The sequence below is a fragment of the Thrips palmi genome, unplaced genomic scaffold, assembly GCF_012932325.1.
Source record: "Thrips palmi isolate BJ-2018 unplaced genomic scaffold, TpBJ-2018v1 HiC_scaffold_6, whole genome shotgun sequence".
In the NCBI taxonomy this organism is placed as follows: Eukaryota; Metazoa; Arthropoda; class Insecta; order Thysanoptera; family Thripidae; genus Thrips; species Thrips palmi.
In genome coordinates this window covers 4,027,451-4,039,634 of record NW_023144633.1, presented here as the reverse complement: position 1 = coordinate 4,039,634, position 12,184 = coordinate 4,027,451, and the positions used below count along the sequence as shown (strand labels likewise).

The following is a 12,184-nucleotide window of genomic DNA, read 5'->3' as shown; positions in this document are numbered from 1 at the left end:
ACCTAGTCAGGGGGACGAAGTGTTTTTACAGAGCCTGTGTGGACCTCACAGTGGGCTAGAAGACCCGTGGAGGCGGTCAAAACTCTAGATGCGTTTTGAGCTCCAGAGTCGCTAAATAGAACTCGAACCGAACGTGTGACCCTACCAATGGATTGCGCTCCGGACGAGGAATCCATTGGTGGGGTCACACGCTCGGTTCGAGGCCTGTTTAGCGACTCTGGAGCTCAAAACGCGTCTAGAATGGCCGCCTCCACCGGTCTTCTGGCCCACTGTGGACCGCACGAACTCTAGCCTTCGGCCCTTGGGCCCCACGGCCCTACGCACTTGTTGGCGCTGCCGGCGCTGTTGGCAGGCCGGCGGGGTGGAGAGCGCGGCGTCATGACACTTATCGAGCCTAGGGCCTAGGGCCTAGCACCCTGCGCATGGCGCCACGCTCTCGCTGCGCACCCGGCGTCCCGCCCCGCCCGCCCCGCCCGCCCCGCCCGCCCGCCCGCCCCGCCCGCCCCGCCCGCCCCGCCCCGCCCCGCCCCGGCCCAGAATGCCACCATGGTGCCAACCACACTCCACTCCCCACAGCGGTCCGGCCAACATCATTTCCTCCACCCGGCCGAACCGAACCTCCGCCGCTGGATTAAAACAAGAACGCGCCGCTCGGCTCCACGGAGCACCCCGCACCAAGTTCCAGTCGAACGAATGCCAGCGAAAGCAGCGATGCGACGCCAAGGTCGACGCCGACCCCCAGGGCCGCCCCGGTGCCCTACCTACTCGAGAATAGAGTCACAACACACTGACTTCTTGCAGTGCTGCGAAATACGAAAATAAACCGCGACTGCTGGCTACTGGCGGCGGGCCGCGCCGGGGAGCCGCCAGAGTATCGCCGCGTTATTCGCAAACCTTTTCCGCGCCGATCCGCCGCGCCGCCAACGAGGGCCTCGCCGTCAATGGCGAATCGGGCACCAGCACCACCAGGTCGCCGACGACGCGAAGGGGCGCGAGTTTGGCGCCAACCCGGACGCGGCGCCGGCCTTCAGGTTGAGGTCCGTTCGGCGGGTCCTCCCGCACGTGGACGACGTGGACTCGGGGAGTAATCTGTTGCGTTCGGCGTCCGGCCGTGCGTCCGGCCGTGCGGCCCGCGCTCGATAACGAACTGTCACGATAAGGCGCAGCCCTCCAAGGCCGGCCAGCCGCCACCTTTCGCTTCGGCCCTTTTGCAGCCCGGTGTTTACGAGTCGTTCAACCCGTTCATTTCTTTCGGCCTTCGGCACCACCACACTGTCACCACTATCTCCGGGCGTTCACGACCATTCGAGCGTCACACAGTGGGCCAGAACACAGGCGGAGCCGGCCAAAACTGTAGACGCGCTTGAGCTCTGAGTCGCTAAACAGGACTCAAAACCAACGTGTGACCCCACCAATGGATTCCTCGTTCGGAGAGCAATCCATTGGTGGGGTCACACGTTCTGTTCGAGTCCCATTTAGCAACTGTGGAGCTCAAAACGCGTCCAGGATTTTTACCGCCTCCACTGGTCTTCTGGCCCACTGTGCATCAGCTGGTCGCAGTCAAGGTCGTAGTACGCACGACACGTGCATCCTTCCATTCATTCGTTCGTTCATTCACTCGCGCAGACCTCGGACGGGACCCCTACCGAGCCAGGCGAAGGCACCTCGCAACTGGTGGGCCAGGACGTCGGCGAGACACTAGGCCGAGGCTGTGCCACCGACGACGACGGGGGCGAGGCGGGGCGCGGCGGGGCGTGGCGGGGCGTGGTGTCCGAGTCCCAGAGTGCCCAGGGCTCGGCCGAGATGCCCCCGCGAGCTCTACGGGGTGACTTCCCCCCGGTAGCGACTCAGCTCGGCGCCGCGCCAGAGAAAGAGAGAGAGAGAGAGAGAGAGAGAGAGAGAGAGAGAGAGAGAGGGGGGGGGGGAGGAGAGAGAGAGGGGAGAGAGAGAGAGAGAGAGAGAGAGAGAGAGAGAGAGAGAGAGAGAGAGAGAGAGAGAGAGAGAGAGAGAGACACGCCACGCCCCTGCTCTACGGACATCATCGTCCTTCCTAATCCTAAATAAAAGTAGCTGATCTGGTTCGACGTCCGTCCTGCAATGCGTCCACATCCCACTGCATCCCACGTCCATGCTCTCCGACGCTTTGCATTCGAACCTCTGCCTTGCCTTCCACAACCCTGCGAAGTTTGTCTTGTGGTGTTGACTGCACGTCGGAAGGCATCACTTTCTTTCCGAGCCATTTTGGCGCGAGTAGAATCTCGTTCGAACCGTTTGAACCGAGAGAGAGGGAAGTGACCACAGCACGGAGGGAGAGCCACCGTAGTTCATCCCGTCGCCGCAAGGCGCGCTAGGGGCGCTCTCGGCGCCTTGTCGATGCTCTCGCTGCCAACCTCTCCTGTTTTCATTTAATTTTCAACCAAGAAAAAATAACGATTGACGCAGGTGGAAAAATTAAGAGGTTTTGAGGAAAGAGGTGAACATTCCCTCTGCTAGTTCGCCCTCCGTAACACTTACCGTGATGTCTCTGTAGTTGGCAAGAGTGATTTTGTGCGTTGTTGATAAACAGACATGGCGGCCCCAAGCAACAGAGGAACTGGTCGACGTTGAAATTTTCTCAACCGAATCGGAGATTTTTAGAAATGTGACGTGCTTGTCTTGTGCCAGTAAATAGCGAAGCTCATCTAGGCAATGGAGTCTGGGGAGGACACCCCCTCGATTGAAACGTCGGAGCAGGGCTCCGAGCGAAGCGATAGCCCTGGTTGTGATGACCAGCTATTTAACTTTCCTTATGCTCCTACATTTGAACCAACGGCTGAAGAATTTCGCGATCCTACGGCATATATCAGCAAGATTAGATCTGAAGCTGAACGCTTCGGTGTCTGTAAGATCAAACCCCCTGAAGTGAGTACCTACCGCAGTGTCCCCTTTAACCTGTACCTATCAAAGTTTGACAACAAACCATTGGTTGTTCCTCTATGTATACAGCCATTATCGGAAATTACACCTCATATATTTACCTTCTTTTATTTAATCTTAACTTTTTTTCATTAATCTCGAGTGAGTTCTACTTCAAAATAATGTTTTGGCCTAGTCTCGACCCAGTCTTTGTTCACCTCTTTTTGCTGCTGGTTGCGATTACAAGAGGGTTTTTGACTTCAGTGTGTACTCTGATTCATCAAATCTCCACTTTAAATTGTAAAGACTGTTTCATTTCCTTATGACTTTACTTTATTGAACAGTCTTGTTCATTCATCATGCCTTCAGATCAATGATTGAAAATTTCTATATTTTGATAGAACTTCCTAACCTATTTCGAAACTTATTTCTGGTTTGGTTGTGATATCATTGAATGAGTTTTATCGGTGTAGATTCCTTATCGCGTTTGTCTTTTCCAGGATTGGTGTCCACCCTTTGCTGCAGACACTGAGAAGTTCAGGTTTACTCCTCGAGTACAACATGTAACAGCCAAATTGGTACTAGGATTATTGAATTATGTTTTGAATTACAAACATTTCTTGTATTTCGTCTTGCAACACTGCTAAAATTAATTTTCCCTCACAGGAGCGCGAGTGCCCCAACTGCGGTAATTCCAAAAACAATGGTGCTCAGTTGTACTGTTGTCTCTGTTATGATATGTATCATGTGGCCTGTCTAGATCCAATACATGCAGAAAAGGATGATGGTAAGGCACACTGTGTTTGCACAAGTCCTGGAGTACTTGGAAAATGTGATGCAATTTTATCTTGTTTGTTCCTTCCATTTTCTAGATATGTGGTGGTGTTCACGATGTGTGAGAGGTGAGGAGCAGGTCCCACAAGATGCCTCATTGTCGGATCAGAGGTACACTTTGAGTCAGTTTGGCAATCTGGCTGACAAATTCAAATCTGAATATTTTAATTCCCCTCCTGCTGTAAGTTGCCCCGAATTACTGTCTTGTTTCATTTTGAAATTAAGTGCATTCTCAGTGCTGAAAAGTGACCTGTGTCTTTGTTTTGCAGTTAATTGCAGCCAAAACTGTGGAACACGACTTTTGGCGTTTGAAGTCCTCACATGATGAAGAGGTTTCAGTTGAGTTTGGTGATAGTCTTTCAAGTGAGGAGTATGCCTCTGGATTCCCAAAGTCTCACCATCGTTCAGACCCTCCTGTAAGTTTTGTTTGTGAATACTCGTGGTAGCATTGTCTTCTGGTATGTTTCTAAGGCTCTTTGATTTTAATTGCTAGGAAATTCGAGAGTACTTCCGCTCTCCCTGGAATCTCCATAATTTGGCCCGCCTGGAAAACTCAGTTCTTCATCATGTGAAAGAAGCCCAACTCCATGTACCTGTTGTTGATGTTGGCATGTGTTTCACTACTCATGGATGGGTGCAAGCCCCACATTGGTTGTACTCTGTTAGCTATCTGCACTGGTAAGTAATTTTGTGATTTTCATTTGGAATGAGAGAGTTGTGGAATATTAAAATAATGTGTTAATTAATTTAATTTTATAGGGGAGAGCGGCGTACTTGGTATGTTGTGCCAGGAGAGTCTGCTGAGAAATTTGAATCTTTCATCCTTGCCCAAACACCACCCACCCCACTCGCAGTTACTCCTGAAAAATTGTGGGAAGCAGGTATGTACCACATGTTGAAAGAAAATTAACCTCATTAGAATGAAGAAACTAATTCATTTTATTTCTCCAGATTTCCCAGTCTATCGTTTGGAACAGAATGCTGCAGAATTTGTGATATTATTCCCAAGGTCATATCAACTCAATTTTAGTCATGGTTTTAACTTTGCGGAATGTGTTTTATATGCGCCCCCTGATTGGGTTAGTATTTTAAGAAAATGTTGCTTTTGTCAATCAATTATAGATTGTATGACATGTGTTTATTTTTTTCTTTATAGATTGAGTTTGGAGGAGACTGTGAAGCATACTATTCGTCTAAGAGGCGCCCCAATCTATTTTCTCATTCAGAAATACTTTGCAGAATGGCTTGCTCTTGGCCTTGTTTAGATTCTGCTCTCAGACCAGCTGTTTTTGAAGATTTAAAAGATCTGTTGAGTGACCACCGAGTACAAGTTAAGAGAGCTTATAGGAAGGGTGTTACTAATTCATCAAAAGAAATGATGGAAGCCATGCCTTGGGGAGAACGGCGATGTGCTATTTGTCATTCTATCTGTTTCTTGTCGGCCGTGACATGTGTTTGTGATGCTGAGAGAATGGTTTGCCTTGACCATTTGAGTTGTCTCTGTGACTGTGATTATAGCAATTATACTTTAAGGTAGGTTTTACAGTGGGGGCGCATTACAATCTGAGTGTCATGCCCTTATTTTGTCCCCTTTTCTAACAACTCATTTTTTGGTAGGTACCGATACTCTGATGAAGAAATTCCCAAACTGTTGAGTAATCTATCTTGCTGGGTAGAAGAATTAAATACTTGGCAGCAGAAAGTAGCTGAGCTGTATAAGAAGGGGGCTGAAAAAGAAGGTGCGTTTTCTCACTTTTATCCATTGATAGTGTTGATTGGCTATTTACTTTTGCCATTTTCTAATATACCCATTTTCTTTTATAATTTAGATTTGGATGCTTTTAAGAAGCTGTTCTCTGAGGCTCAGGAAAATCAGTTTCCTGAGTCTGATCTCTACCAACGTCTCAAAAGCACCATAGAGGAAGCTACACAACTTGCAGAACTTTGCTCACAGCTGAGCAACAGGAAAGTGAGGACTAGGTAAGTGTCCTTATCCTAGCCTTAAACAACATTACTGAAAAATTGCCATTCTTTCCTGCTTTTACTTGCATCCCCATTACATGATGATAATATTTGCTACCCCTTATAGGACATATACAACAACAGATGCTAAGGTGAAACTGTCACTGGAAGAATTGAATAGTCTTTGTGGGGCTGTGGGAGATTTGGCATGTCGCATTCCTGAGGGAGATGCTGTCATGAGTCTTCTCAGGCGTGCTGAAAACTGTCGCCGCCATGCAGTAGAGTTACTGGCCCAAGATGCACCTGACTCTTCTGAACTTGATGAGTGCTCAGAGCAGGCTGGAGGCCTTGATATTCACTTCCCAGAAGTTTCTGTTTTGAAACAGGTAAGACTCAAAGTTTGGCCATATCAATGTGCTGTGATTTTATAAATGTCAAGTGCCTCTCTAAAATCCTTTTTAATGTTAACAGAGGATTGTACAAGTGGAGTGGTTAGATGAAGTTAATGCTTTGAGAGAGTCACCAGAGCAAGTCACTATGTATGCTCTGAGACGCCTCATTAGTATAGGCATTGAACTACCACCACATACACGTGTAGAACAAGCTCTCACAGAACTGCAAGTTCTACTTCGTAGTGTTGAAGATTGGCAAGAGAGAGCTAAGATTTGTCTTGATGTGAAGTAAGTTCTAATAATTGTAAACCATACTGTTGCTTACCTATTTGGAAACTTTTCACATTGTGTTCAATATTTCAGATGTCGCCAAAACATCAATATCTTGGAATCTTTATTGGAAGAGGCAAAGAATATACCAGCATTTTTGCCAAACATTCAAGTCCTTCACAATGTGCTTAAGAAAGGAAAGGAATGGATTACCAAGGTTGATGCAATGCAGGTTAGTCTACAGAGAAACAATGCTTTGTTAAAATTGTGTTGAAAAACTCAAAATTATATTTGAAATTTTATTAATGTGACTTCAGAAACTCAAGGTTGATTTTGTTTAAATTTGCAGAAATCTGAAGAGTATCCCTATCTTGATTCACTAGAAAAATTAGTGAATGGAGGTCGTGGTATACCTTTGGACTTGGAACAACTGCCACTTCTTGAGCAACAAGTGACTGCAGCCAAAGCATGGAGGGACCGCACGTCACGAACTTTCCTTCGTAAAAACTCTCTTTACACACTTATGCAAGCCTTGGCGCCCCGAACTGTTGTCGGAGTGGAGTCTCTTCATACAAGCAAGACTCTTCAGCAAATGCAATACCAACAGCTGTATCAAGCAAGTGACATTAATTCTGTTGATTCGGCCACAGTTGTTCAAGTTTTCAAGGTATGGTGATAGCAGTTTTATTGGTACTTTTATTTTCATATCTCCCGTTTCCATTCTAAATTTTTTCCTTTCTTTCGGTTTTAATTCTAGAAAGCAGAAATTCAAGAAATGATGTCAATGCGAGAGTTGAGGGCCCAAAACACCCAAAAGCGAATGCGAGATCCTGGCAACGCAGTGTATTGTGTGTGCAGAAGAGGGGCTCATGGCTTTATGCTCCAATGTGAACTTTGCAAAGATTCATTTCATGGTAAATATTATTATCTTATTACCTTACACTGTGCTTTCACTTCTTATAGTCAAATTTTAATTCTGTTGATTTTCCTGCAGCTTCATGTGTGCCTCTTCCAAAGACAACTGGCACTAAAGCTCGTTTATTGACTCCAGCACAGCAGATTGCAGCTGCTGCTTCTCGAGAAGTCAAATTCTTGTGCCCTTGTTGTCTCAGGTCAAGAAGACCACGATTAGAAACCATTCTTTCCCTCTTAGTTACCATGCACAAAGTTCCTGTGAGACTCCCAGAGGGAGATGCTTTAAAGTGTCTCACTGAGCGAGCTATGAATTGGCAGGTCAGACATTGTATTGATTAAATAATAATAATATGCCTTTGTGATAAAGGAGACACCCATTGATTCCCATTGTTTTCGTTTCTTTTAGGACCGAGCACGTCAGACTCTTGCAACAGAAGAACTTGCCTCTGCTCTTGCAAAACTGTCAGTTCTGTCACAGAAACTTGTGGAAGCTGCAGCCCGAGAAAAGACTGAGAAAATAATTTCAAGTGAGCTGAAAAAGGCAGCTAGCAAACCAGAATTAGGAATCAATATGATGGCCATACGAGCTAGTCATTCTTCAGTGAGTTTTTTTACCACTTAGTTTATTCATTCTTTTTGTTCAGCTCATCCTTGGATTTGCCTGTTACTGGAGTAATTTCTTTAATTGATATTGTCTGTTCTTATAGGGTGTGGAAAAGCTTTATTATAATGAAAATGACGAACAGAACACAAGCTTCAGTAATTCTGAACATGCTTACTCATCTGGTGAGTTGTCAATTTTTGCATTGTGATCTTATTATACTCTTTAGTCACTAATTTTGTTACTCAATTTTTACTTTACTTACTTTTTTCAGCGTCTAAGAGTGTTCAAGGACCATGTAACAATTCTGGACCACCCAGTAACAAAGGAAAAGTGAATATGCATGGTCCTCTCCTATCTCTGTCTGATGGAGTTAGAGTCAAGCTGGAAGAGTTAATGATGGAAGGAGACCTCCTTGAAGTGTCTCTTGATGAAACGCAACACATTTGGCGGATTTTACAAGCTACAAAGCCCCCTCAAAACTTCAAATATCCTGACATTGATGTAAGTATCTGATTTATTACTAAAATGATCATTTTTTTTTCAAAAAATAACATTTACTGTATTGATTTGGATTTTCTCTTTCGGTAGGACATTGAGCATGAACTGATGGCTTCTCAAGTTGAAAGAGAAAGGATGATGCATGAACACAAGAAAGAAAGAAGACGCAAGCACAGCGAAATAGATATGGGAACAAGCTACCCTGTGCCTCAAAGGAAACCTAGAATGTCCTTCCCGAAAGATTTTGACAAAATAAGAAGACCACGGCTAAAGGGCATGAAAAAGACTTTCAAGAGAGACATGGGCCCGATGCGGGTGAGTACCTTCATAATTTTAGCAGTAGGCCGTAGTGTTAACTCTGGGTTATGCTAATCTTGAACTTGTCTTTCAGGGCCCAAGAAAGCAAGGCGATGGTAGATCCTTCCAACCAAGAAAGGGAAAACGAGGAACATCAGATGAAGATAATGATGAATGCTCTGCAAGACCATGTTTACATCCATTAGGTAAGGCTTTCACTATTCTCACTTATTTTGTTCCTTTTATTTGTGGCCTTGTGAGTTTAACAAATGCCTTTATTTTTCCCTTTTGCAGAGCGTGAAGTTGACTGGGTGCAATGTGACGGTGGATGTGAGCTGTGGTTTCATCTATTTTGTGTTGGCTTAGATAAGAGAGATGTGAAAGAAGATGAAGATTTCATCTGTAGAGTGTGCCAAGCACGAGGTCCATCATAATTTGTTCTGTGTCATTCCAATGTTGTTGTTTTATAAATGATTATAAAGTGTTAAATTTTCCCTGTAATTTTGAGTCAAGTCAAACATGAATAAATCCCATTATTTTTTATCATTCTCGTTTGGAAGTCACTCCAGGAAATAGTTCATTGAATTACCCAACTCCTACCCAATGCCTTTGAGCCAGCAGTCACTGAACCGGCGTCGAAACTCAAGGACACTTACATTAGGACTTCCCCCTCCCCTTTCCACCACTGTCCCTCCCCCTCCCCTCCGGCCGTCCATTCTTTCTCGCTTCCCCCCGTCATTCTCCTCCTTGCCTCCTTCTACGCGAAGCTTGTGAATGCCGACAGTTCCTCTGATATACACTCAGTCCAATATCCCCCGCGAACAAATCACTTGCAACCCCCTCCCCGCCCCCTCCCCCACCCCGGCCCTGCTGCTACAACGCCAAGCGGCGCGAAGGGCGAAACGAAAATGGATGCCGGCCGAGTAATCTATGTGGCGCACCTGAGCGGCGCATGGCAGCCAATGAACGCTGCGAAAACACTCAATATCAATTTATTTCTAACTCAATTTCAGCGCCGCCAATTTTGCCGATACGATCTGTAAACACTTTGGGCCGTGCTCGGCGTGGCGTGGCGTGGCGATGCGCCCCCATTGAGATACGGCGCACGGTCTCCAGCCGGGCCTAATGTACGAGCAGCGCGGGAAAAAGCGGAGAGGGAAAGGGGGGGGGAGGAAGCAATATCGGTGTCGGACGGGAATATCGCCGGGAACGGCGAACGACCCGGAGACAGAGACACTCGGAGTCGCTGCGACTCGCTGCGACCCGACCAGCCGACCACGGACCGAGACGGGACGGGATTTGCCAAATAAGGGCCAACAAATTCCCTCCCCTCCCCGCCACGTGCGCGCGGTGCGGCGCACAGTGGTCTTGAAAACCGGTGCAGCGGCCAAAACTCTAGACGCGTCTTGAGCTCCAGAGTCGCTAAATGGGACTCGAACCGAACGTGTGACCCCACCAATGGATTGCTCTCCGAACGAGGAATCCATGGGTGGGGTCACACGTTCGGTTCGAGCCCTGTCTAGCGACTCTGGAGCTCAAAACGGGTCGAGAGTTTCGGCCGCCTCCATCGGTCCTCTGGCCCACTGTGCGGCGCGGTGTGCGAGTCCGACAGTCCGGCAGGAAGGGTTGCCCATCTCGACCGATAAAGGGGCGCTTTCTGACCATTCACTCTCGCACGCACACCGCAAGGACTTAGGCCCCACCAGGCGCCCCGGTAGGCCAGGACCAGAAGAACGGGAAGAACAGTCTTACTGGTCTCTATGACTAGTCGAAAGTGACCGTCAAAATGACCGTCAAAATGGTCCTTTCATGTGGTATCGCAGAAGCACCCACCCGCCTTGCGTGTAGGGGAGCATGTCGCGGCCCGCAAAGCACAAAACGGTGCGTTCGGCCCGGTTCGGCCTCGCAATCGCAGGGGCGAGGTAGGCCACCGTCTTCACACTGCTGAGTTGCGGGCCGGATGGGTGGCCTACCTCGCAGGCGCTTGCAGTCCCGACTTGCCGCTGGCTCTCCCTTTCGCTAGACAGGTGCCTGGACGGCATCGGTGTCTTGAGCGGCCGAAAAGTGGTGGCTCTAGGACCCAGAGTGGCGGAGATAACCGCACAGTGAGCCAGATGACCGGGGGAGGCGGTCAAAATCCCGGACGGGTTTTGAGCTCCAGAGTCGCTTAATCGGACTCAAACCGAACGTGTGACCCCACCAATGGATTGCTCTCCGAACGAGGAACCCATTGGCGGGGTCACACGCTCGGTTCGAGTCCTGTTTAGCGACTCTGGAGCTCAGAATGCTTCTAGAGTTTTGGCCGCCGGCGACGGCCTTCTGGCCCACTGTGCCTGCCGCAGTGTAGGGTCCCCTCAGGCCGCCCTGTAGGGCCTGTAGGGCCTGTAGGGCGCGCAGGCGAGGCGTGATACATGGCTGCCAAAGGGCAATAAACAAAATAAAAGAAGCAGGGGCGGCACGGCCGCGCGGCACGGCCACGCGAGTACATGGCTGCCAACCAACGGAACAAAACACAGGCTGGCAGGCTGCAGGCAGCAGGCAGCTGTCAGGGCCGCCAACACAGCGACAGCGGGGCTGATCGTTTCGCACAAGGCAGCCATGTGGATGGCTTGGCGGGGCTGGCGTGGCTGCACTGCGGGGATCATCCCTTCTCGGCCTGCCAGTGTGCCAGTGCTGCCAGCCATATAACGCCGAAGCAGCAGCGAAGCAGCCAAGCTAGCCGAAGGCGGAGCAAGTCCGGTAGACTGATTCCCGGAGTCGTTTTCGTCGCTCTGTCTCTCTCGCACCTACCTATATGGGACGCCCCATGAGTGCGAAAGAGACAGAGGCGGGACGGGGGCGTTACTATTGCCAAGGGCAAGGGGTAGCATTTTTTCATCTGCCCCTTAGAAGATGCGGTGGGTTTCTCCTCTCCGTTAGCCTTCCGAGAAGACTAGGGTAGTTAGGGGTACGCAAGGGGGCCGGGTATGTAAGGGATGGGGTGCGTCGTGACCGGCGTGCCTCTGCACACTCATTGCGAGAGTTGTTTTCGTCGCTCTGTCTCTCTCGCATCCATAACAACGCCGTGAGTGCGAAGGGAGACAGAGCGACAAAAACGGCTCTCGGAATCGGGCTGTTGGGGGTGCGTCCCCCGTTGCGAGTGGCGGGTGTACGGCACGGTGTACCAGTGTACCCGAGAAGTCGTCGCCAAGCCTCCAGGCGGGTGTGGCGGGCGTAGGGTGCATGACAAGAAGGTCGTTTGCTCGGAGGTTGCGTTGCCTTCAGCCCCACCGCGGCGAGTGTGTCACAGTCTCCGATTCAGTGTTGGCAGGTAGCACAGTGGGCCAGAATACCGGTGGAGGCGGCCAAAACTCCCGTCGCGTTTTGAGCTCCAGAGTCGCTAAACAGGAATCGAACGGAACGTGTGACCGCACCAATCGATTGCTCTCCGAACGAGGAATCCATTGGTGGGGTCACACGTTCGGTTCGAGTCCCATTTAGCGACTGTGCCCACTTGCTGGCGATCGCCGTGAGGCAA

The 12,184-nt window shown here is 49.2% G+C and overlaps 1 protein-coding gene across 1 annotated transcript; it reads left to right on the top strand.

Moving 5' to 3' along the window:
- Positions 1–2,688: 2,688 nt before the first annotated feature.
- Positions 2,689–9,215, top strand: LOC117651574 (lysine-specific demethylase 5A-like). The gene is made up of 23 exons (XM_034395705.1): positions 2,689–2,901; positions 3,396–3,473; positions 3,562–3,682; positions 3,768–3,910; positions 3,999–4,145; positions 4,223–4,407; positions 4,489–4,610; positions 4,681–4,808; positions 4,886–5,262; positions 5,347–5,468; positions 5,559–5,709; positions 5,819–6,077; positions 6,163–6,371; positions 6,447–6,585; positions 6,703–7,020; positions 7,111–7,267; positions 7,348–7,586; positions 7,675–7,869; positions 7,976–8,054; positions 8,144–8,373; positions 8,461–8,685; positions 8,762–8,873; positions 8,962–9,215. The coding sequence occupies exons 1-23, from the start codon at positions 2,689–2,691 to the stop codon at positions 9,099–9,101; spliced, it is 4,089 nt and encodes a 1,362-aa protein (XP_034251596.1). The 3' UTR covers positions 9,102–9,215.
- Positions 9,216–12,184: the final 2,969 nt, after the last annotated feature.